Source organism: Chrysemys picta, chromosome 2 (assembly GCF_011386835.1).
Source record: "Chrysemys picta bellii isolate R12L10 chromosome 2, ASM1138683v2, whole genome shotgun sequence".
Classification (NCBI taxonomy): domain Eukaryota; kingdom Metazoa; phylum Chordata; order Testudines; family Emydidae; genus Chrysemys; species Chrysemys picta.
Window position 1 is genome coordinate 153,048,093 of NC_088792.1, and position 25,138 is coordinate 153,073,230.

At 42.8% G+C, this 25,138-nt stretch overlaps 1 protein-coding gene across 21 annotated transcripts in view; it reads left to right on the top strand.

The window, feature by feature from the left end:
* Positions 1-25,138, top strand: part of AAK1 (AP2 associated kinase 1) — a 143,035-nt gene that overhangs the window by 70,423 nt on the left and 47,474 nt on the right. For all 21 annotated transcript variants that reach the window (XM_065584432.1, XM_042840274.2, XM_065584424.1 and 18 more), the window contains exons 4-11: positions 2,873-2,981; positions 5,364-5,506; positions 12,633-12,754; positions 14,688-14,769; positions 18,592-18,724; positions 20,285-20,388; positions 22,454-22,533; positions 24,767-24,921. In XM_065584432.1, coding sequence (XP_065440504.1) covers positions 2,873-2,981; positions 5,364-5,506; positions 12,633-12,754; positions 14,688-14,769; positions 18,592-18,724; positions 20,285-20,388; positions 22,454-22,533; positions 24,767-24,921 — 928 coding nt within the window. The remainder of the gene's footprint in view (positions 1-2,872; positions 2,982-5,363; positions 5,507-12,632; positions 12,755-14,687; positions 14,770-18,591; positions 18,725-20,284; positions 20,389-22,453; positions 22,534-24,766; positions 24,922-25,138) is intronic.

A 25,138-nucleotide genomic window follows, 5' to 3' on the forward strand; every position in this document is an offset into this window, starting at 1 on the left:
GCAGTGGGGAGAGAGGACTCCCCCCAGCCCTCCCTTCCTGCAATAGCTGGGGTAGAGGCACCTCTCCCCACCCTTGATAGCCTGCTGCGTGGCTGTGCAGCTTAGAGGGAACTTGACTAATTTTTTTTTTTTTTTTTTTTGAACACTGGAGGCTAGTAATACTGAGCTTAGTACACTTGAACTTGGTCAGCATTTGAATGGAAAACATCCAAGCAGAGATTAATCTGAGAGCAGCCGCTAACCTTCTGGTTGGAATTAGTACAAATGTTGATATGGATGTCTAGTAAAACTGTGTATGATGAGTAGCTATTATAAAGGTAACTGTCTGTCTGTAATAGCCTTGAACAGTAGTCCAGAATATTAAAAGTAATTGGTAGTATTGTAGGCTAGTTGCAGACATAATTTAAATAGGGTTGTTAGTAATTTTTTTGCATTATACAAACACAAGTTCAGAGGGTGTTTCTGTGTGCAGGGTAGGGCAGGGCTGCCTCCATCTGGGCCTCTTAACCCTGATTTGAACTTAGCAGCTTGGGCACTGAAGTTTTTTTGAAATGGCGATTTAAGGCTTTTTTTTTTTTTTTTTTTCCCTTGAGTTGCCCTAAAACTTAGAGCCTTATCCCATTGTGAATTCATATTAGGTGTAGCCTTGGAAAAAGGACATGTATGATGGAATCCCTTACCTGCAACAGTAGCAAGTGTGCGTCCTCTATAGTAACTTGTGTGTTACTTTACGGCTGTGACTATGAACATGAATTTCAGGAGTTACCACACCACACGATGTGGCACAGCTTTCATGGAGACATCATCTTAACCCTAGATGATGATGTGGGGGCACAGCAAGATTTGATCTTGTATTAGATTTTTTTTTTCAAGTTTATACTCGAAAAGTTGGTTTGCTTGCATTTTATTTGTCCACTTCCTTCTATTGACTATGGAACAAAACTATCTGCATGATCTCATGTTAGTGTGGTAAAACCTGAAAAGCAACTGTAAAAAGAGTAATACCTTACTCAGCAGGCCTGCTCCTTCTCTGCATTGTTTTATCTGTTCATGTGAAACTCTTACTTCATGTCAGACCTGCAGAACTGACACAGCATTGGGAGAGCGAACTGGATTCTCTTCTAGCTTGCACATCATCAATGGACTCATTAACCAAGTTCCAATTGCAGAGCCACCCTCCAACCCCATTGTCTCCAATTTGTGCCCTCCCTTACACCTGTGTTAACCCTTGGAAGATAATAGCTATAGTTGAGGGTAATAAGGTTGCATAGATGCAAGTTGCCAAGAAGGCCAACGGCATATTGGGCTGTATTAGTAGGAGCATTGCCAGCAGATTGAGGGAAGTGATTATACCCCTCTATTCCTCACTGGTGAGGCCACACCTGGAGTACTGCGTCCAGTTTTGGTGTCTCCTCCCCCCCCCCCCCCCCCCCCCCCCCCCCCCCCCCCCCCTACAGAAGGGATGTGGACAAATTGGAGAGAATCCAGTGGAGAGCAATGAAAATGATTAGGGGGCTGGGGCACATGACTTATGAGGAGCAGCTGAGGGAACTGGGGTTATTTAGTCTGCAGAAGAGTGAGGGGGGATTTGATAGCAGCCTTCAACTACCTGAAGGGGGGTTCCAAAAAGGATGGAGCTCGGCTGTTCTCAGTGGTGGCAGATGACAGAACAAGGATCAATGGTCTCAAGTTGCAGTGGCGGAGCTCTAAGTTGGATATTAGGAAACACTATTTCACTAGGAGGGTGGTGAAGCACTGGAATGGGTTACGTAGGGAGGTGGTGGAATCTCCAACCTTAAAGGTTTTTAAGGCCTGGCTTGACAAAGCCCTGGCTGGGATGCTTTAGTTGGTGTTGGTCCTGCTTTGAGCAGGGGGTTGGACTAGATGACCTCCTGAGGTCTCTTCCAACCCTAATCTTCTGATTGTAAGTGAAGGCAGAATTTAACATGAAGAATCTCTATGGCTTGGTCTACACTACCCCCCTAATTCGAACTAAGGTACGCAATTTCAGCTACGTGAATAACGTAGCTGAAGTCGAAGTACCTTAGTTCGAACTTACCTTGGTCCACACTCGGCAGGCAGGCTCCCCCGTCGACTCCGCGGTACTCCTCTCGCCGAGCTGGAGTACCGCAGTCGACGGCGAGCACTTCCGGGTTCGACTTATCGCGTCCAGACTAGACGCGATAAGTCGAACCCAGAAGTTCGATTGCCAGCCGCCGAACTAGCGGGTAAGTGTAGCCAAGGCCTATTACTGATGAGGTTGCGCAAGAAGGAAAGAACCCACCTTGACTGTTGCATCCCAGCATGTTTGCAAACCTGGGTGTTTGAAAGAAGCATCTCCTGTAAGATGCAAAAATAGCTAAATGTAGGATCCCAAAAAGCCATTTTACTATCACTCTACAGAAGAGAGCTGCATTTTTAAAAGGTCAAACTTGTTAGTTTAACATGCAGTTTAATCTGGGGAGGGTAGAGAGGAAATGCAGCTCATTCTATACATGGCAATTGCTGGCTCAGTCTCCCTTGTGCAGATATAAGTGCTTGCTCTAGGTTACTCCCCATGGAGCACCCAATCAGTGAGAGAACCTAAATCTGGATCAGGCTAGTCTCATGGGCACACCTCTTGACCAGAGGCACAATAGATTGTTCAGGGGGCTGGGTGACTTGTTGTTCAAGACTTCTTGCCCTAAGTTTCACTGGACAGGAAACCAACAAAGGCAGAATTAAAAGTTGACTAACTTCTGTGTGATCTGTTCCTTAACACAGGGACTAGACAGGTCAACACTGGGAAGTCTGTACTGTACAGATCAATTTATTAAAATGTAACTGCTGTATACCTGGCTGTTTTTGTGCTTTAACGTGTCTTTTCTTACAGAGGGATCTATCTGGACACAAGAACATTGTTGGATACATTGATTCTAGTATAAACTCAGTGAGCAGTGGTGATGTGTGGGAAGTCTTGATTCTAATGGACTTTTGCCGAGGTAAGTGTTCGTTCAATGTGTTGCTCATTGGGACAGGTATTCCTCTGAGGAACTCTCAAGGCACTTGTATAATAAATTTCTTTAGGAAAACTACTCCTAGGCCCAACCCTTCCTTGTCATCGGTGAATAATTGGTAACCAAGCCAGTCGAGAATCCTGCCCCACAATAAAATGAATAGGTCTCCATTATACACGAGAATAAGAATATAGAACTGCTAGCACCTTCTTCTATTGGCTAAGATGTCCATTGCTTAAGTTGCTAGGCCTAATGGTTCTCTGTATTTTATTTCCATCTGCTGCTTCCACGTGAAATAACCTCAGTCTTCTGAGGCCACCAGACTAAACAGTGAAATTCTCCTTTGCTTAATGGGGGGTGGGTGTGGGGGTGTGGTGTGTCTTCCTGCAAGTTACATTTTAATACAGTGTATGAGTCTGTTTCTAATTCCCCAACTTCAAATGATTCTAACCACAGATAGATCAAAGCCTCCAGTGGGCTGGACATTGTTAAAATTAAGTGCCAGACAGGAGGGGAAGGGTGAATAAAGTAACTTTTTGTATAAACAATATTGATTACAAGCCTCCGGAATAACCCCTTAGGTCAGGAAGAGGTACATGAGCATTGTCAAGTAGTGAGACTCCTATGAAGACTTGATTACCACAAATCTGAAAAGGAATCTGCCAGTGTGCTATTCAAGAGAGAGATGGATGCTATTGCACATCTGTTAGCTGTGTAGAGACATCTGTTGCATGGGGCTTGGAGGGAAGGCTGAGGCTTTGCTTCCCACAATGATGATAGGGACGGAGAAGACCCACATCCAGATGCCCCCTAGTGTCATGAAAACAATTGTATTGAAAATGCTTAGGTGACAAATGCTTCTAAACATTTTAGACACAATTCTATAAAAATATTAGATTTCCTCTTATCACTGCTTTCCTCCTTGGTAAAGAGAGCTGATGATATCAATCATTCTGCCTCCATATGCAGAGATCACACTCTGATATAAGAGCATGAACAGTTTAAAACTGAGCTTAATGCCACTGCTGTACAGTATATTCATGTTAGACAGGTTTTGACACCTTCTGATATTTATGACTTAAATGACACTTCTCCTTTGCTACAAGTTTTTTATGGCCAAGGTTTTCAAAAGTAACTAGTGATTTTTGGTGCTCAACTCATAACACCTGGACGTACCCAGACTTTCAGAGGACAGGTACACAAATTGAGGCACCAAAAATCACTGGTCACTCTTGAAAATTTTGGTCTGTCGCTCTCACTCTGTTGCTTTCTCAAGGTCCCCCATCTACACTACAAAAAAAATTCATGGTTGAGACGCATTTCTGGCCAAACCATATGGGGGGGGGGGGGAGGGGGGGGTGTCTTTTCTTTTTGTTTGTTTTTTTCTTGCAAAAAAAAGTTGGTTAACTATATTTAGCCCAGAGGTTCTCAACCAGGGATATGCGTACCCTGGGGGGTACGCAGAGGTCTTCCAAGGGGGTACATCAACTCATCTAGATATTTGCCTAGTTTTATAACCAGCTACATAAAAAGCTGTAGCAAAGTCAGTTCAAACTAAAATTTTTGTATAAACAAGGACTTGTTTATACTGCTCTATATACTATACATTGAAATGCAAGTATAATCTTTATATTCCAATTGATTTATTTTATAATTTATATGGTAAAAGTGAGACAGACAGCCATTTTTCAGTAATAGTGTGCTGTGACATTTGTATTTTTATGTCTGGTTTTGTAAGCAAGTAGGTTTTTAAGTGAGGTGAAACTTGGAGGTTTGAAGCAAAATCAGACTCCTGAAAGGGGTACAGTCATCTGGAAAGGTTGGGAGCCGCTGGTTTAGCCCAAACTATGTACGACTAAAAGGTATTTCTCTAATCTTGTGGGGGTTTTATGACTACAGAGAAAAGAAAAGAACATGGCTTCATCAAAAACATGTTTGAACGTTGCAGTTATTTTTCCTAGTATAGATTTGGGGCTGGAGGCGCTTAATGGTAACTTTAAATCTTAGATTAAAATCAGTAACTACTCTCAAATCACTTTCCAAACATAAATTCTCCATGTGGCACCTCCTGACAGTTTGGTACATCAGACACTTCATTTTACCGATGGACCAGGAGGTTAAGTTGGTTGCTTAAGTGAGATGCTGAAGGCTGCAGGGGGAGATTTGATCCAAGGTGGAGTTGGAACTCATGAGTTTCTAGTTCCCAGGATTATGCTCAGACCCTAAGGCCACACATGTCACAATACCAGGCAGTTGAAAACCTGGCATGTTGGACCCCTTTCGAGAAGGTGGCTCCTTTTTGATTGATCTGTGCTTTAGCAGTAGGTGCATGTTTAATTAATTTATTTTGCCTTTTCCTCCTTTCAGGAGGCCAGGTGGTGAACCTGATGAACCAACGCTTGCAGACGGGATTCACAGAGAATGAGGTCTTGCAGATTTTTTGCGATACCTGTGAAGCTGTAGCCAGGTTGCACCAGTGTAAAACGCCTATAATCCACAGGGATCTGAAGGTAACTCTCAGATACCAATGGTACAGGGTGGAGCTGTCTGAATAACATATTTGATTGTCAATTCTTCTGGGCAAGGACTGCATCTACTCTCTAGACAATGTCTAGCACAATGGGTCTCACTCCTGATCAGGGACTCGGTGTATTGCCATAACGTTTATATTGATGAGAAAATGTACTCATGAATAAATTTTTTGCCTATTAACAGAAAAGTCACATTGTTTGCCATATGTTCAACCATCTATAGGTCTGCTCAAATTATGCAGCCATTTGTGAACAACTGTGTCACAAAAAGCCTGCCAAAGTTGATGAGAGAAATTGTTCACCATGAATTCCAGCCACCTTTTGAGTGGAGAGTTCAGCCCATGGGTTTTTCTGTATAATGGATCTTGCCTAAGCATGCAACTCTGACTCTCGTTTACCCTGTGCTGTTTTGCAGCATCTAAAGGTGAGTTTTCTGGAAACATTCACCTGGCTCTGCTGCCTATTAAGAACACGGGTCTGGAAGGGACCCATCATGGAGGCCAGTATTCTGCTGTCCCAGGCAACCTGTTGTATAATCCTGCTGATAAACTTATCACGCTGCAATTTAAAAAAAAGTTTGTTTGGTCCTATTGAAAGGCTGTTCCCGAACCTCACTCCTCTGATTGTTTAAATCCTTCTCATTTCCAGCCTGCCTTTACTCATGGCCAGCTTAGATGCATTTGTTCTTGTGCCAGTGTTGTCCTGTAGCTTAAATAGTTGTTCTTCTCTCCCTCCACCACCCCCTTGAATATATTTATAGAGACCAATCCTATCCCCTCACCCTTTGTTTTGCTAGGCTAAGATTGTTGAAGTCTATGGTCAAACCCCCATTGACTTTAGTGGGAGCAGAATCAGGCCAACACTGAACGCTTTTGAAGTCGCCATCTTTGAGATCATGAAACAAAACATGAATTCCCTGTTCCTTTCAACCAACTCCTAAAATGCCCGAATGATGTATTCAGCCAAGAAGCAGAATCCATGTGAAGGTTTGAAAATATACTTCACGGATCAGGCTTCGTTTTCTGAGCCTTAAAGGGATGTTTGTTCTATGCGGCAGGCCACTTTTGTAGAGAAGCTAAACAAAACACGTGCACCAAAAAGAACCAGGTAGTAAGACTAAGTCAGCTAAGTTATGTGGTTATGCTTCAGGGCACTTAACATATTTGTGACCTATGGTGTGGTCGGTTGGAATGCATGAAATAAATCTAATGAATGTGGTTGTAGATGGCTTTCAGTTGGGGTGAGCTGATTCTGGTTTTGGACAAATTTAGGGCCTGATTTAAAGTTCACTGAAGTCCTAGAATATCAGGGTTGGAAGGGACCTCAGGAGGTCCAGTCCAACCCCCTGGTCAAAGCAGGACCAATCCCCAACTAAATCCCTGAATGGCCCCCTCAAGGATTGAACTCACAACCCTGGGTTTAGCAGGCCAATGCTCAAACCACTGAGCTATCCCTCCCCCCAGTGGGAATCTTCCAGTAGCTTGGATAGGCAATACACATAAAAAGAGGTTTACAGAGAGGAATCTGTTGGATAGTTACTAATCTCACACCTCCTGTTGTGTTTTGGCTTTAGCGTCATTTAATGGTTTACAAACAAACTCTTTATCAGTATGTAGCATAGGAATAAATGCTGAGATCTGTGATGGATTAATGAGTTAATCCTTTCTGTATACTCTCTCTATTTTATTTTTACACACACACACACACACACACAATTGAAACTGACTGCTATGGGCTGGTTTAATATCACTAGCTCATCAGTGAGGTCTCTACATCAGAAACCTTGCTCCTCTCTAATGATAAGATTACGCCTAGGGGTCGGGGAAAAAATTTGCCATCCTCTGCCTTGGGACATGAACACAAAGTTTAATATTAGTTTTACTATAGCCCCTAGAAGCTTACTCCTACCTGGGCTGGTGGAGTACGCGTGTCGATTTGGGGATCGATTGTCGCGTCCCGACGAGACACGATGATTCGATCCCCGAGAGATCGATTTCTACCTGCCAATCCAGGCGCGTAGTGAAGACAAGCCCTTAGATTCTGAGCTCTTTGGCACAGGGACCATCTGTTATGTTCTGTTTTGTGCAGCACCTAACACAGTGGGACCCTGGTCCATGATTGGAGTCCCTGGGTGTTACCGCAGTGCAGATAATACAATATTCAGTAAAAGCACTTGGGGGATGGGAAATATATAATATAATATAATGAAAAAGAAGAGAGGGCTGGGTGGTGGTGGAGGAGGAAGCCTCATTTAAGAAAGGAGGAAGAGGAGTAAACTTAAAGCAGGAGCAATCCACAAATACAATGAAATTGTTCCTTCTGATCTTTAACCAAAACTTCATGAGATGAATAAATATAATGTCAACCATTGTGTTGTGCAAGGCTTTAGGGTGCCTCTCCAAGGTATTTAATTTGTTTTTGGTAGTTCATGATACTGCACGATGATGCTCATATTTTATTCACATTTGATGCTGTGCACCAGATTCCGATGCTACTGATTTAGCACTATCCTTCTCAAGGTAGTCTCATTGATTGCAGCATGGTAAGGGGTCTGAATGTGGCCGAATATAAAACTTTAAAAGTTCCCCATCTGTAAAATGGAGATAATGACATAGGTGCTAAAACTAAGGGTGCTGACGCACCCCCTGGCTTGAAGTAGTTTCCATCATATACAAGGTTTACAGTTTGGTTCAGTGGCTCTCAACACCCCACTATACAAATTGTTCCAGCACCCCGGATAAAGATACTGACCTCCTTCATAAAGTGCTTTGAGATCTAAAGATGATGAGCGAGATACTATGTATGTATTTATTTACTCTTAAAGACTCCATATTGTGAACACAATTCTAGCTCAATACAATGAGACTTCATTGGCACGACAAATTATACCAGTCTTGCCGAAGTGTAAGAGAAGACAGACACCCCTCCCTCCCCCAAGGGTGTTGGTAACCCTGGCCCCCTCAGGTTAGGGTAACACTGTATTTGGGATTGGAACCCTTGTGTCCTTTGTCAATGCTATTCATTCCCAATGGGATGGCAGGCTGCTGTGTGGCACAAAGCCATCTCTTTGTATTTGTGATGCACACGTTTACGGCCGTACTGTGTATATTTACATATAATACAATAACTGGCATTGTGTGTGTATTGATATAGGTGCATACTTATTACCACAGGGCATTTCAAAATCTGTTTCAAGTTTCCATTTGAGTAAGAGTATCTCCAGCATGGTCCTGAGGCATTCATTCACATCCGGCTCACTTGCAGACTGGACTGGGTGTTCTCTAATGCTTTCTGTTTCCTTAGTATCTCTCTGCTGCAGACCCCCCTGGTTTTACAGTGAACCCTGTTTAGGGGAAAAATGTAGTCTTCGTGCCTAAAAGAGAGCAAGTCTTTCCAGAAAACTTCAGCCTTAGGGACCCATAGAGGTGGGTGGTAGGAGAATCCTAGCAAGTATTTCCACGATAACATCACTAATGTTAGCGTGGTTCTCAACGAGGGGTCTGGAGCCTCACCGGGGGAGAAGGGAGGGCTGTGAGCAGATTTAAGGGGGGCTGATAAGCAGGGCGAGCATTAGACTTGCTGGGGCCCAAGGTAGAAAGCCGAAGCCCCACTGCATAGGGCTGAAGCCTAGGGCCCTGAGCTCCACCATCCAGGGCTGAAGCCGAAGCCTGAGCAATGTAGCTTTGTGGGGGCCCCTGTGGCATGGGGTCACAGGCAATTGCCCTGCTTGCTACCCATTAACACCGACCCCAGATTTTATACTCAGAAAAGCTGTTATTGGGGCACAGGTGAGCCGTGGAGGTTTTTATAGTATGTTGGTGAGGGGGGGCCTAGAAAGAGAGAGGTTGAGAACCCCTGCTTTACATAGTTCCAGGCAATTGTTTGTATAGCTTGTCAATATTCAGCCTCCCTTTCTTCTTTAGTTCAATGTGACTCTCATTTTCTAAAGCACAGGTCAGCTCCAAGCTCCCTTTAATGAGAAGCCGCCTGCTCTTTCAAACCATACTTCTGTTTAGTCCAAACCCGTTCCAAACTCCAGACTTGCAAAGGAGGCTGGATTGACAGAGGCACTGCTTGTTTCTGTGGTAGCAGAGATGCAGCAGGTGATTGTAAAACACCGCTCTGATCAATACAGATGATGATCTAAACACAGGCTCTTTTGGCCTTACTGAGCTATGGAATAGTCAGAATCTGTTTGCTGGCATACTAATGTTATGGATTTCTGCTTCTTTTTTTTTTTTTTTTTTTTTTTAAACACTAATCCTCTGAATGTCATACTTCTGATGCAGTGTGACTAGGCAGTCCTGAGTCTCTGTTGGACAACAGTGCATCTGATTTATTCTCCCCGCTTCCCCAGCTCACCACCTATAAACATCTGTCTCAGGATTTTTTTTTTCCATGGCTTCTGTGTTCAACCTAGTGATGTATATTTGTTGAAACTTTACTATAATAATTAAGCATGATCTTGGCCGTGGTGATAGTATGCCAAAATCCTAATGCTTCCCCAGGCTATGGTGGTGTGCAGTTTTTTATGCTATAAAATACTACAGTTAAACTGTAAATATTGATTTTGAGGGTGGGGGGGGGGTTAATATTTGGATGCCTAGCTTGAGACCCCTTACAGGGCCCTGTTATTGAGAAAGCATTGAGCACCCATGCTCTGAAAATCAGCCCCTTTCAAGGTCTCAGTCAAGTACCCAAAAATTAAAGCACCCCAAATCACTTAGTTAGATTTGAAAATTTTAGGCCATATTAAGTGCAACATGCAAGGTCTGAAGCTATGGCTTTCTTTAGAGATGTGGGTGATAGGTGCCTATTACTTGTCAATTAAAGAAAATACTGATCTATCCCACTTCCTCCCCACTCCCCGCATTACCTTTTCTCTCGCTGTGTTAGCAGGGAGCCGTAGCTGCCTCCGAATCCAAAGGTAAAGGCTACGTCCTTTGGCTAATGAAGCCAAAGCAACCCACAGCTTTCCTGCATCCGTCTCGATTTTTGGACTGTAAGTGTCCGACTGTAGAACCGTTGAGTTCCCAATGACTTCATCTAGAGTTCAGTGCTCAGCGTCTGTAATAGTCTGGTCCTGGTTGTTGAGTTGATCTGAACAAAAGCGCCTCCTGCCTGGGTTTGAAACAAACCATCCATTATGTTGGCCCACCAGTCAGCAACGGTCATTCATTTCTCATCAGAATCGCTTTATTTTCTTTGGAAGTTTATTGAAAGGGTGTCGGAAGAAACCTGCATGTTAAGAGCCTGATGCCACCATAATAAACCTTGCTAGATGCTTCCGTGCACAACAGTGTAGGAATTCTCAGCAAGCTAAAGTGGAGGGGCTTTCAAGGAAATGTTTACAGGGTATTTGCCTGGAATAAGGAATATCTCTGTTGCTGTAGCTCTGTTAGGTAGAACAGCTGTGTACAGTGCATTATTCAAAGCAGATGAATGTCAGTGGAGGGGGAGGGGTGTTACGAGGATGGATTAAGCAATCCAGCAATTTTTTCTTTCCTAGCCGCAATTGTTGTAGGCTTTATTTTCTTCTGTTGCTTAAAATGCTCCACTTTTTGGATCATCTTTAAAGGGAAGTCGCTTTTTAAAACCATTTTATTAGCTAATATTTGTACAATGGCATTGGACGTCTAAAGCAATATATCTTATGTAGCCATATGTCCTCCAGTCCCAAGGTATCTGAGCGCCTCTCAGGGCTTTAATATATTTATCCTCACAACAGCCCTGTGAGGTTCTGCAGTGCTACTCTCCCCATTGGTACAGATGGGGTATTGAGGCATAGAGAACCCAAGTGACTTTCCCAAGGTGTCTCGCAGAGTCTGTGGCGGAGTGGAGAATTGAACAGACGTTTCCTGAACCTAGGTTAGTGTCCAAACCCTGGCCTATCCTTCCTTCTCTCTCTCTTTCTCTGTTTCCATCTGTGTTGAAAGGCCTAAGTGTGAGGGAAGGCAATGGTTCTACTGGTTTGAAACAATACCTGGGTAATCCTAGTGTTTTGGCAATGTTTAAATATTGGGAGTAGCCAGAGACTAACCCTGTGCCCATCATAGATGTTTCAGTATCCAGTTGTATGGCTTTGGCCTATCAAATAACACTTGTAAGTGCTAAGCCTTTTGACAGCCTGCATGAAAATCAAGCTGGATAAAATTCAGTGACAATCCTGTGATCAATGTAGCCGGTGGTCGAGAAAGAAACTGAGGAACTGGGCTTAATCTAATGGGCCTAGTTCTGCAAGCTATTTTGTGGGGAAGACATTGCTCGAGAGGGCTGGAGTCCGTGTTGGTCATTGGCTGATGCACTTTGATAGTAGATCTAAGGTATATATGTTGTGTGCTCAGATCTTATTTCTTTAGCTATAACCATTGCATATTTGGTACCCTACATTTTCTATGCAGAAATTGTATAAACAAAAACAACGAGGAGTCCAGTGGCACCTTAAAGACTAACAAACAAATCAAATTTAAGGTGCCACCAGACTCCTCGTTGTTTTTGTGGATGCAGACTAACTCGGCTACTCCTCTGATACTTGTATAAGCAAGGATTTTTTTAAAATGACTAGTTATTTGTGGGTGCACAACTTGAGGCAACTTTAAAGGGTCCTGATTTTATTTTTCTTTCCCCATGGACAGCAGGTGCTTAGCATCTCCTGAAAATCAGGCCCGTCTTAAGCATCTCTTGCTGAGCACACCAAATTAAAATTCACTATTGAAAATGTAGGTCATAGCAATTAAAATATATTTAGACACTTTAGACAACTAAGACACAGTCACTGTCCTGAAGAATTGACAATCTTAATGGAGACAATACAATCTGTTTGTGGGGTTGAGGGGAATGAAAAGGGGCATGTAGGGGAAGGGTTGCTGCTAGAACATGGTCTTCCATGTGATTTTCCTCCCCTCCCCCCCGAGGTGTGCATGGGTCTTGCTGGTTTATATGGCTATTCTTCCCCTCTTTATTATAAGAATGTTTCTATTTCAAACTTACCCAGTACATGTGCTGTAGAATCTTAAAAATATTCCTCTTGCTGTGGCTATAGAAAATGAGGAGAACTCTTATTTAATGCAAAGAAATGGATGTGTTTTGTGTGCAATGCTTCTAGGTTGAAAATATCCTGCTACATGATCGTGGCCATTATGTCCTGTGTGATTTCGGAAGTGCCACCAACAAATTCCAGAACCCTCAAATGGAAGGAGTGAATGCAGTAGAAGAGGAGATCAAGAAGTAAGTGCCTCTCTCTCTTTCTCTTTCTTTCTTTTTCCCCATAGCTGTTAATATTAGTACATGAGCTGCAGGTCTCCCATTCTCTGTCATCTTTCGTTTGCAACCAAGATGTTGACTGCCCCTTCCAACTGGTCCATGATGCCAGCCTCAGTCGCCCACCTGCTAAAATTTCAAACAAACTCCTTTGCGCTTTCTCCCATGCTGCCCCTCACGCTTCTAAACCTCCACAAAGCTACCTCATGAGCCTCCCTCTGAGCTCTCCTTAAAACTCTCCTTTGTCACGATACCTACCAAAAAACATGACAACCGTTAGGCTGCTGGTATGCTGAGGCCGCTGTCTAACATGGTAACCAATATTGTCTCGTTGTTTTCCCCAATGGTTTATTTGTATCCATCTGGTGTCTCTTAGCTTACAGTTTACGCTTCAGATATTTGGGATAGGGCCTGTCTTTTTGTTCTGAATTTATGCAGCACCTAGCCCCATAGGGCCCTGATCCTAGCCCTGGTGTGGTGGTGATGATAATGCTAACCTGTGCATAGGTCTAAGCATGGTAGTTTGGATGCTTTGTGGGTGAGGAAACAAATTACTCCAGAAAGCCAGGAAATTGATTTAAGACTAATAGAACCCTTGAATTGATAGATACTGACCAGCTCAGTGGTCTACATTATGGGGGTCAGTATGTCTCAGTTCCTCGCTCCTAGGGTTGCCTGCACTGCGAGGCAATGAATAGGACAAAATAATCCCTGACACACCATACATTACTCAGCAGTGACTCTTATGGTTGCCTTAAAAAATGCAGCATGGGGCTCTGAAAGTGTTCATCTGAGATTTGACAGGTGGTGGCTGCAAAGTGGGGTCCTGAGGAAGCTGTTAAAAGGGGAGAAAAGTTGGGTGATACTGTAGCAGGTCCTGAGTCAGGGAGGTGATGGTCGGGGGGAAGATATGTGGGGGAAAGGAAGGGACAGAGAATGGGAGACCTGGGGTCTCATATAGCTTAAAATCTCTATTGAAAACTCTTTGATTACTCTAACACTCCCTGACTATAAAATCACATGCCAGGAATTGCATGAAAATAACTAAACCCTATGAAAAGTGAGTCCTTCCTGCATCTCACATGTACAGCTGTTTGACTTCGATTTTTATAGTGCTCCTAGTCTTGCAATGCAGTCCAAGCCTGTTTTGCACACTTATTGCTAAGCTGGCAAAAGAAGCTGGCCCTGTGCCACACCCTTCCATAATCAAGGTAAATAGCACACATGACCACAGCATCCTTAAATCAAGGTATCCACCCTCATACAAAACCTAATTATTAGAGATCTTTTAGACTGTCTGACTCTTGCCAGTACTTTAGTTACAACTGGTGCAGTTTTCAATTACCATTTGTTTTTTATAAAGTAATTTTCCTCCTGTTCACAATACCTCTGAGCAGAACTCCCAGCATGGAAGCCTATTTATTAGAAGCCACACTTGAAATTATAATGACTGGATTTTGTCCAAAGCCCCGGGAATGAGGACAGTGCAAGGGACATGCAGCTACCGACCTATGTGGAATAGCAAGTTAACATTCTGAGTTTTTGTATGTTACTAGCTCTGACTTGTAAGAGGATTGGACTTCTTGTAAGCAAACTCTTGGCTGTTAAAAGGATCTTGCAATATCCCTCGTTTCCCTAGAAAGTCTGTGGGAGTTAACTTTTTTTTTTTTTAATAACCAGCTTCATTCTATCATACTTCAACCTATAAAATGCACTAGAAATCCTTTTGCTGGTTTAGAACTTCAGCACCTAGCGCATTTCTGTTATAGAAAAGTGAAATTTGAATTGTTGGGGCATGTGGAAGGGAATCCTGTGTAATTAAAATGAATGAATGAATGAATTTCCCTCCCCAACTCACTACCCTGTGACTTCCATTAACTAACAAAGCTTTCTCTTGTAGGTACACCACATTATCCTATAGAGCACCAGAAATGGTCAACCTGTATAGTGGCAAACTTATTACTACAAAAGCAGATATATGGGTATGTATGAAATCCACTCAAAATTCACATAACTGACTTGCAGCTTTGAATAAAAAAACTTGGATTACTTTAGTTAGTTCTGTATAGTGAGAGCCTCCATTTGATCTTTGTGTTGAGTTATTTCAAATGATGGTGGCCAGTTCATGAAACATGATTGAATCTCTGTTCTACTCCCTCTTATGATGCTTTAATTCAGAGCTGTATGAAATTCATTGGTTGCAGTTTGCACATGTAAGTGCAAATCCGATAACACTTCCCAGGAGTGTGCAACCTAGCATTTTTTTGGTTTGGGTTCAGATAAATCCCCAGACTGGAACAGATCCAAAGCTGCACCTGGTTTTGGGTCTTGATCACATAAAATCAAAGCTATACTGTATTTAAAAAAAAAAAAAAGTCTGACATGGGTTCCTACCCGAGACAATAACTCGGCCCTGGATTCCCAAACCTGGCTATAGTTTTCGGTTTGTAGAAAAACCAGATTTTTCCTCATTGATGTTTTTAGCACTCTGTTTCTAGTGATAACTTCTAAACCTGTTTTACTTGCTGTCCTATTGAAGGTGAAATGTGACTGTTGAGCAATGTGTACCCATAGGACCGAATAAAATACAGGTGGCTTATCTTCACATCAGAGTGAAAAAAGAGAAGAAACTCCTGTCTCTGGTGTGTCCGCATAATGGTGGTTCTGCAGAAGTTAATGAGTAGAAGGAATGGAATGGCTTAGTTTAAAGGTTACGCTTGGGTGTAGCTAACTGCTTTGTAAAGTTCTGAGTTAGGTAACGGTCAGACAGTAACTGGTGTACAAGAGTTGAACTGTAGCCTCAACAACTGCTCTACGTATACAGCTCAATGTATACGAGAGGAAGAAAAGCGAGCACAGTACATTCTGCTGTGCAAGAGGCCATTTTCCTTGCTACGAGCTCCGTCCCGCAAAACCCTGCGTGCACACCTAGTCCTATTGAGCTTTTCATTTTGCTATGTTCAGTGGGAGCCCCTATAGGGCTGGGGGCTGTTTGTTGTGAGGAGCCTCTGGCTTGGGAGGAAGTGTGATCTAGTGGATAGGGCACTGGACTGGGAGTTGACTGGAAATTGCACGGCTGTGGCAGCATAAAAGGGAGCCAATCTGGGGAAAAATTTTCCAATGCAGGCTCTGTGCAAGGCAGCCCCCATGCCTCCAGCGTAAGGGGCAGCCCTGCAGGGGTCTCGGGTGGCTTTGCTAGCCAGAGGCAGCCTATGATGGCCCCCTTCAGTAGCTCAAAAGCAGGAGGGCACAAAACTTAATGCCACCCTAGCACCCTCCCAGGCAGAATTACTCCCTGGGTTCTATTCCTGACTCCGCTACTGACCTGCTGTTTGACCCGGACCCAGTCATTGACCTTCACAGTGTCTGTTTCCTGACCATCCTTTGTCTTTCCTGTCTCCTCAGAGCGTATCCTTTCTGGGGCAGTGTCTGGCTCTTGGGGCAGGTCTATGCCTCAGACCCCTGCCAGAATAGCTCTGTCAGGGGTGTGATCCCTGACAAAAGCTCGGTTGCCAGAAGCCTCTAGTGTAGGCATAGTTTTACTAGCCAAACTGGGCTTTTCCTGGTATAACTTGTATGGCTCGGGGAGGAATGGTCATGCCCTACGAAGCATGGCATTACTGATATAGTTGCATCCATCCTAGGAGTGCTTTTCCAGTGTAGTGTACAGTATACTCCTTTTTAACAAACCATATTGTCAAACCTCCACGTTTTCTGAACCCTTCCTTGGCTCTGAGCAGGAGATGCATGAAATACATGGGTGGGGGGGTGGACGAGGAAGGGATTTGAATAATGCGGAGGTTCAGAACAGACCCCAGGACTGTAAGGAGGACAATGAGCCTGCAGCTTTGGGGGAGGCCATCCTTGTGGCAGCCCGCCTTCTGCAGCCCCTCTGTCACAGGAGCAAATAAACTGAGCAGAGCAGAGACCACTGGCCAAGACTGCAAGGAGAACAAGTCCCCGGCCACAGAAGAGGCCACCCTGCTGCTGAATGGCTCCTGCCCTCTCGAGTGCCTGAACTCCCAATTACCCGAAGACAATCCATGTCCCCCCACTATTTGGATAGTTGGGAGTATACTGTACTGCTATTCCCAAACTTATGAAGGGCTTCTAGTGTGGATGTGGTCATGTTGTTTGTACAGAACCTAGCACAATGGAGCCTGTAAGTGTTACTGTAATAATAATAATAATTAATAATTGTGCGTCATAAACTCCATGCATTCCCTGTAGCTATTTCACAAATTACATTTAAAAATCCAGAATTAATGTTAAAGAAGAACACAATTTCATTACAATACCTTCCTTCATATTCTTTATACGCAAAAGCCAATTGTACAACATCTGGGGTTAGGAAGAAACTTTTCCCCTGTGTAGATTTTGTTGTTACAAAATTACCCCTTTTGTGAGACTTTAGCATCTTCTGAAGCAGCTAGTTCTGGCTTCTGTCAAAAATGGGATCAGGACTGAATGGACCATTTGTCTGATTGTAGTCTGGCAATTCCCTGAGACCATCCTGCTTCGTTTAACCTCCTTTCCCTTGTATTTCTCTTACTACTCTCTGTTTTCAACTAATACAAATTTACTTGGGCTTTGTCTACTCACAGATTTAGTTCAGGTGGAACTATTTTGGTTAGGGCTGTCACATTTTAGCAGTACAATTCTATCAGTACAACTCCCAGTATGGACTCAATTATACCAGTATCAAAGAGTTCATACTGGTATAACTTCGAGGAACTCTTGTATTCGTATAACTGCATCTGCACTACGGGCTTGTCTGCACAAACCATCCGTTTGCGGCAAACTTGTGCATGAATCTATCCCTGGCGAGCCTGTCACAGACTAACTGTCCAGATGGACCCAGCTGATGTGCATTTGAAGTTTAATATGCTTTGATTTAGTTCATTTTCGAAGAGGACTAGATTGAAGCAGATCAATGAACTGTCAGCAGAGTCCACACGAACAGTTAGAGGGCGGCAGGCTAATGTGGTGTAGATTCACACCCCAGGTTGCTGCCAACTAAATGTGCGTGTAGACGAGCCCTAAGAGGGTTTTGCTGGTTTGTTTATCCTGGTGTGTTTAAAGCTTTCTAGGGTAGATAAGACCTACCTCTCTTCAGGACTGTGGAGCATTTTAAAAGTAGCTTGCAGCTGTGACTAGACCTTGACCTAATGAGGCTGATTTATGACAACAGAAATTGCTCTGGGTCAGAGAAATCATTGTAGACAAAATCCTCAGCCAGAAGAGAACCTCTGTACTGTGAAACTGTTCTTTCTACTCAGCATAACCCTCCTCACCATGGGGGACAATGGCAAATGTGGGTGAAGAGTTTGTATGATTGAAGCGCCTACAACTTTTTGGCCTCCTACCTGGCCCAACACATGAAGTATATTTAGATTAATTTGATGTTGGGACCAAGTAGCTGTATCTTAGTCCCCTCCATATAGATATTGATATGTGGACTGAGGGGGTGTTGTGGCTAATAATGTGTGTGGTCTATCTTAGGTACTTATTTGCCATCCATTTTCATAGTATCTGATCACCTCATGTTGTTTTAATGTGTTTATCCTCACATGTCAGGTAGGGAAGTGCTATTATCCCCATGTTACAGAGGGGGAACTCTGAGACAGAGGCTAAGTGACTTGATCAAGGGCATGCAGGAAACCTGTGGCAGAGCAAGGAATTGAACCCTGTTCTCCTGAGTCCCAGGCTAGTGCTCTGACCATTGGACTATCCTTCCTCTTTAATCTATGGTGGCAGTGGTTACTGTTGTCTAAATATTTCCTACTGTTTTTTCCTCTCTTTAGGCCCTTGGTTGTTTACTGTACAAATTGTGTTACTTTACTTTACCATTTGGGGAGAGTCAGGTGGCAATTTGTGATGGAAACTTCACCATTCCGGACAACTCTCGCTACTCCCAGGACATGCACTGTCTCATACGTGAGTATATGTTTCAATAGCAGAGTTTGGTTCCATGTTACAAATAAAGCTCTATTGGTTTTTATAATTTCCAACTATTAAAGCTATGGACCTAGAGTGTGTACTCTCTTTCAAAAAGGCCTGTTCACATGCAAGGATGAAGCAAATGAGTTTACAGTCATTTAGAAGATGGCTGTGCCAAAGATGGTTATGATAGTAGGTTATCACAGTCCATCCAAATAGAAACTCTATGTGGAAAACTAGGGAAATAGACAACCCTTTGGTTTACGATTGCTTCAGAAACTTGCACAATAAGCCTGTTTATGCAAAAATGTTTCTCCAGTAATAAGTCTATTTGCATAAGAAGCTGAAAAGAGCCACAGTGACTTAGACTAGTGATAAGATTTCATCTTCTTCTGTGAACTGAGAAACAGAAGTAAAATAATTATAAATAACCCACTGACTCAAGTGATTGTGTAATTAAGGATACAATGCATTACTCTCAGCAAAGCTGGAATATCTTGCTTGCTTTCAGTAGAGCATTTGGTTTTGCCAGCTAGGAGTGTGAGTAACGCAGACTCCAACATGTTTTCAAAATAAGCTGGTACTTCTTCACTGTTCCATATGCCCTGGTTTGAGCAGATATTAAAACTAAGTTAGTGCTTGAAGTCAGTTTATGCAGGGGACAAGTCAATGCAGATGTCCTTCAGCTACTCTCTCAGGCAGAGATGGGTAGAGTATTAGAAACATGTAAAGTTTTCTATTGTCATTATTGTAGGAACTAGAAGCCTCCAACTGAGATCCTAAAATATTAGGGTTGGAAGAGACCTCAGGAGGTCATCTAGACCAACCCCCTGCTCAAAGTAGGACCAACACCAACTAAATCATCCCAGATCAGTGCTCCACTGTGCCAGGTGCTGTACATACACATAGCAACAGCTGGTCCTTGCTCCAAACAGCTTACTCTCTAAATAGACAAAATAAAGGGAAGGGGAAAGTATCTATATCCCTGATTCAAAGTTGGAGAACTGAATTATAGATAGGAGCAGTAACTTGGGCCAAGGACACACCAAGAAGTCTGACAACTTCTACTGTAGGGGCACCATTAAAAAGTTCCATTGGTAGATGAATATGCTTACCTTGGTTTGCTTGGGAAAGTAAACTGACTTGGTATTTTAATTAAGGAACTGCAGCTGCTCCTGCTCCGTCTGATGTCAAGAAGAACTTTGCTATTGACTTTAATGGGAGTACAGTAGGGCTCCAGGATTGCAATTAAAGACTTCTTGGACACCCTGAGCCACGACACGTACGCTGTATAATCCCAGCAGGTCCAGTGCAAGATTTGGTACTCTGGTCTATATGTGTAGAATACATACAATCGCAGCAGAATAAGTACATTAAGTACACCATCTCTTGAGGGGTGTGAGAGATTTGCTGCCTTGCAATCCAAACTTGACCTGGAAGGTGTGGCTCATGTACCATGTGCAAATCTGGCAGACATTAGCTGCATGATTATCCATGAATCTGCATCTAATATTTGGCACCCAAGTCTTCAGATGATCTTTTTTTTTTTTTTTTTAGGGTATATGCTTGAACCAGACCCTGACAAGAGACCTGATATTTACCAGGTCTCCTACTTTGCATTCAAGTTAACAAAGAGGGAGTGCCCTGTCCCAAATGTACAGGTAAGTTCGCAGGGACCCTTTCAGTGGAGTTGGGGCTGGAATCCATCTGAAGGTTCTTTGCACTATTATTCCTTATCTCCATTTAATTTAGGCTGCTGGAGAAACCCATTGCTTTAATTTAGTTTGTGGCTCTGGGGTATAAGAATGGCAGATTCCTTGTCTGAGACAACTAGGAATCAGTGATTGCACAAAGGACACGTCCTACCTACTGAGTAATACAGGTAGATGGTAGATTAAAAGCTTTCTGGGGAAGATAACTAGCAAAGTGCGGGAAAGGAAGTAATTTTGCTGTTTTCATGGTGGCATCCATCCATCACCATGTCTAAAAGCAGCAGCAGAAGGGGTGATGAGATTTGACAGCTTCTAAATGATGTGAAAATGCGGGCGGCTAGGAAGGACAAATCTCTGGAGGTTTGGTTGTACAGGCCCAAGAAAAATCAGCAAACACTTTCTGTCTGAGTGTTATCAAAGGAGGCAGTGAAAACATGTCTCTTGGAAGGAGAGAAGAGGGGGGATGCATTTAAGTGCCCTTCTTTTATGTGCACTTCAGTTTCGGTACAGGAGCAAAGGTAGGTAGCAATGATGCAACCCAGAAAGAGGACAGCCCATGGGATTCCAAGCATGTTGCAGTAAAGTACAATAGAGTGGTGTAGGGAGGAGGTTTCTGTGTGTTGCGCTACACCAGCAATGACTCTCTAGTCATTAATGTCTTGTGGTATTGGGAGGTGGGGGTGTGGGGAAGGGTTGGGATGCTGCCCATGTTTTGTTCTGTGGAGATTGGAAGCCTGTTCATTGTAGGTGTGAGGGAAGTGGGCAAGTTCACCGTATAGAGTCAATTCATTCTCTCTCTCTTTCTCTCTCCCACATTTAAGTTGAAACTTCCAAAAGTGATTAATCAGACACATTGAAGGGGGCTCAAGCTAGTCCCCCCAAAATCAGTAGTTCCTCTTGAAAATGTAGGCCTTCATCTTTTTTCAGCTGATAATTAAGCAACATTAAATGACTACGTGAACATAAGTAGCGATAGAAATCTTGCAGGGCTACTATACAAACAATTGGTGGTACAACTTGTTTGTGTGAAAAATGGGGGAAACCCTGAATATTAGGACAACTGGCCTATTGCATCAGTGGGTTCCCAGGCCTATAATTAACAGAAGCATATGCTGTTTTGTGGTTTGGTTTGGTTCCCCACTCCCCATAGTTTAAAATAAATAAATAAAAATCAGCCCTGGCAAATAAACTGGACATGGTGGTAAATAAGTTACCAGTATGAGGCTGTCATGGGGAACTTCTGTTGAGGTGCATATGTACATGGCAAACTAGACCAAGCTTGTGGAACTGATTTTTCCAGGCTAATTCTTCATAGCATATGTAATCATTACTGCAGTTGGGTTTGTGATTATAGTCTGGTTAACTGAGATTAGCCAAATTCCATTTAAAATGTACACTAAATCGAATATAGTCATCTGATGATGTTTAGTATATCTTGTTAGAATCCAATTCAAAACTGTGGTTTACAGGAGCTTTATACTGTATTAGGGATATTTGGGTGGTACACAACTTTCATCCAGTTGCCTAAAGATAATGGTTTGGAGACTTCCTGGTTTTTCCATTCAGCTTCGGATTACATTTCTCTTGTTTGGGGCATATTTGCAACTTTTTTATTTTGTCAAAGTTAACGTACATGAACTTTCCATTCAAATATTAACAAATCTTATTCATTATCTATATTTGTTACCTTTTAAAATACCCATTTGTGTCATGTCAACCGTCTATTTGTATATTTGTGTTCAAATTCCACAAATGGCAACCAGACATTATGAAGTTGACTTGGTCCTGATTTATAAGGTTGTCTGTCACTTTTAACATTGGAAGGGTTTCCATACTTTATTTCCCTAAGCCATTAATGATGGGGTAGTTGTCATTTTCAAAAATGATGTAACTTGACTGACTTAAGATCCTAAATTCCATTGATTTTGCTCAGGCTTTTTTTGCAAACTTTATCTATAATCCTGCATGATTTCTACTTTGTGTGTAGTAAACCCAATGGTTTTTGGATTTTCAGAATTCTCCAATCCCTGCTAAGCTCCCAGAACCAGTGAAAGCTAGTGAAGCAGCTGCAAAAAAGAGCCAGCCAAAAGCCAGGTAAGAGCATCTGTGTAACACATTTCTCTTTTCATCTGTCTCTTTTCAGATTTTGAACCGTGTTTCCATTAAAAAAACCACTAGTGTTATCTTTTGGCTCACGCTACAGAAAGTAGATTGTGGTTTCTACTGTAATCCTGGGACTTGTAATTTAAAATAAAAATGCTCATTAAAGTGAAAGGCAGCAAATGGTAAGATGAAAGCGAGTTCTTTCCCCGTACGCACAGTGCTGCGTCTGAGTCAGTTGCTAGATTTTTGTAAACTAATGGCACTGTTTCAATGTAGCAGCTTGAAGTCCATATGCCAAAGGTTTATCAGTCTGTTCTGCAGCATCCCTATTAAGGGCCTTATCCAGAGCCTATTGAAATGAGTAGAAAGACTCCTGTTTACTTCAGTGGCCTTTGGGTTAGGCCCCCAGAGTTTAAACCTGCAGAGCAACCACATGAACTTTTATAGATTTTAAATCCAGGAGGACCCAGTACGATCTAGTCTGACCTCCTGCAAAACATGGGCCTGACCATTTCACCCAGAGCTTCTGCTGGAGCTAGAACATCTCTTAGAATGACAATCAGCGAAGGTCTGGAGTCTGCCAGGGATTGAGAATCCACCACATAGGGAGCATATTGCTGTAATGCATGTCGTTCTGCTCGTTGATGTTCTAATAACCTCGCTAAGAACATAACGGACATACTGGGTCAGACCAAAGGTCTATCAAGCCCAGTATCCTGTTTTCCGACAATGGCCACTGCCAGGTACCCCAGAGGGAATGAACAGACAGGTTATCCTCAAGTGATCCATCCCCTGTCACCCAATCCCAGCTTCTGGCAAACAGAGGCTAGGGACACCATCCCTGCCCATCCTGGCTAATAGCCATTGATGGACCCATCTTCCATCCTTCCATCTCTTGTTGTGTCCTGACTCAGGTCAGACCGTAAACTCTTCAGGGCACTGAGTACATCTTTTATATTTACTGCAGTGTGTCTAATATATTCATAGGCCCTATGTAGATAACAATCAAACACTGAAAGAATACCTCTTGTGATGCAATCTACCTAGCAGCAATTAGCCCCAGAAGTTTCCCTTAGTAGTATTTTTATACCCGAGCTTCAATAATAATAGAGTAATTTCTTATCTAGCTCAGCGATCAAAAATACTGAAAGGCATTAAGATGTCTTGAGCGCCTCAGGGCACAATAATGCCCTGCGGGTTTGCATTATTATGGGATGGTAAATATGAAGGGGAAAGTACAAGTACCTGATACTTCGGTTGAAGCCAACACCTCTCGGTAAGAGTACTTTTTAAGATGCCAATCTATACAGTTCTGCTGAAGGAGGCCAGCTGCCATAAAGCGAATTCATTATGCCCTTCATCTGCTCTTCCATAAATCTATAAAAAGTCCAGATTTAAATAGTATGTTGTGTCAAACATGCACATTAAATGCATTAAGCAATTTTGACACGTTCCAGCTGTCCAGCAAGATGAAAAGCCATAATCACAAGAGAAGGCAAAATGAACATGCTGGATTAATTTTGCAAGTGCATTTGTTTCAACTTCCAAATGACTTGCAGTAGCCTGCGTAGGAATGACTCATGTATATTCACTCCGGTGTCTTTCACTTTGATTATTCACTTGCTACTTAAGCATTGTTGGCAGCAGTCGGAGCAATGCCATGTGCTACCTTCCCCAGTTTGCATTGTCATGGAGGGAGTTCCACTAACTAGGTAAAGCAGCAGATTGGGAATTGGGAGGTATAGATGCTGTTCCCTTCTCTGCCACTGCCTGGCTTAGTGACCTTGGGCAAGTCGCTTCCTTTGTCGGCCTCAGTTATTCTCCCCTTTAAAATGGGAATAATGATACTCTCTGATCTTGGTAAAGCACTTCGGTATCTACTGATAAAAGCACTATATAAATATTAAGTAATAACAAGATTATTCTGTAAAAATACGATTACTGGCCACTGGGCTAGAATGTTGGTTTGCCTGAACTTTGCAGGTAAATTTAGTTCTTTGTTCCTTAGTCTTATTTAATGGGAATCTAACTGGCTTTTGATGTAGATAGCTCTGATTTTATGGTTACCTTATGTCTCAGACCTATGTAACCATAGCAGTTTCCTGCCTTAGGAATCACTGTCCATGGTGTTCAGTAGCTCAGTAAAACATTTTTTTTAATTCAAGCAGCTAATTGGAAGCAGCTTACCTTCTTCTATTCATGTTTTGTTTTTCCTCCGACTCAGGCTGACTGATCCCATTCCTCCAATGGAAACCTCCATAGCTCCACGTCAGAGACCTAAAGCAGGACAGACTCAACCCAACCCTGGAATTCTGCCTATTCAGCCAGCCCTCACCCCTAGAAAGAGGCCCACAGCCCAGGCAGCCATCCAGCCACAAGGTGGGTCGGGGCCTACTTATAAAATCCACAGAGCAGAACCTGAGCCTGCTCAGAAGCTCCTTGAATTTGCTTAATAAATTCATTCCAACATTTCAGTCATGGCAAAAATCCTGTAGAACTGAGTACAGAGAGAACGGATAGTCTTACAGAAATTAAACAGGCTTCTAAGGAAGTTTAGTGTAAGAAGAATTAGAGCTAGCTGGTACCTTTTTCAATG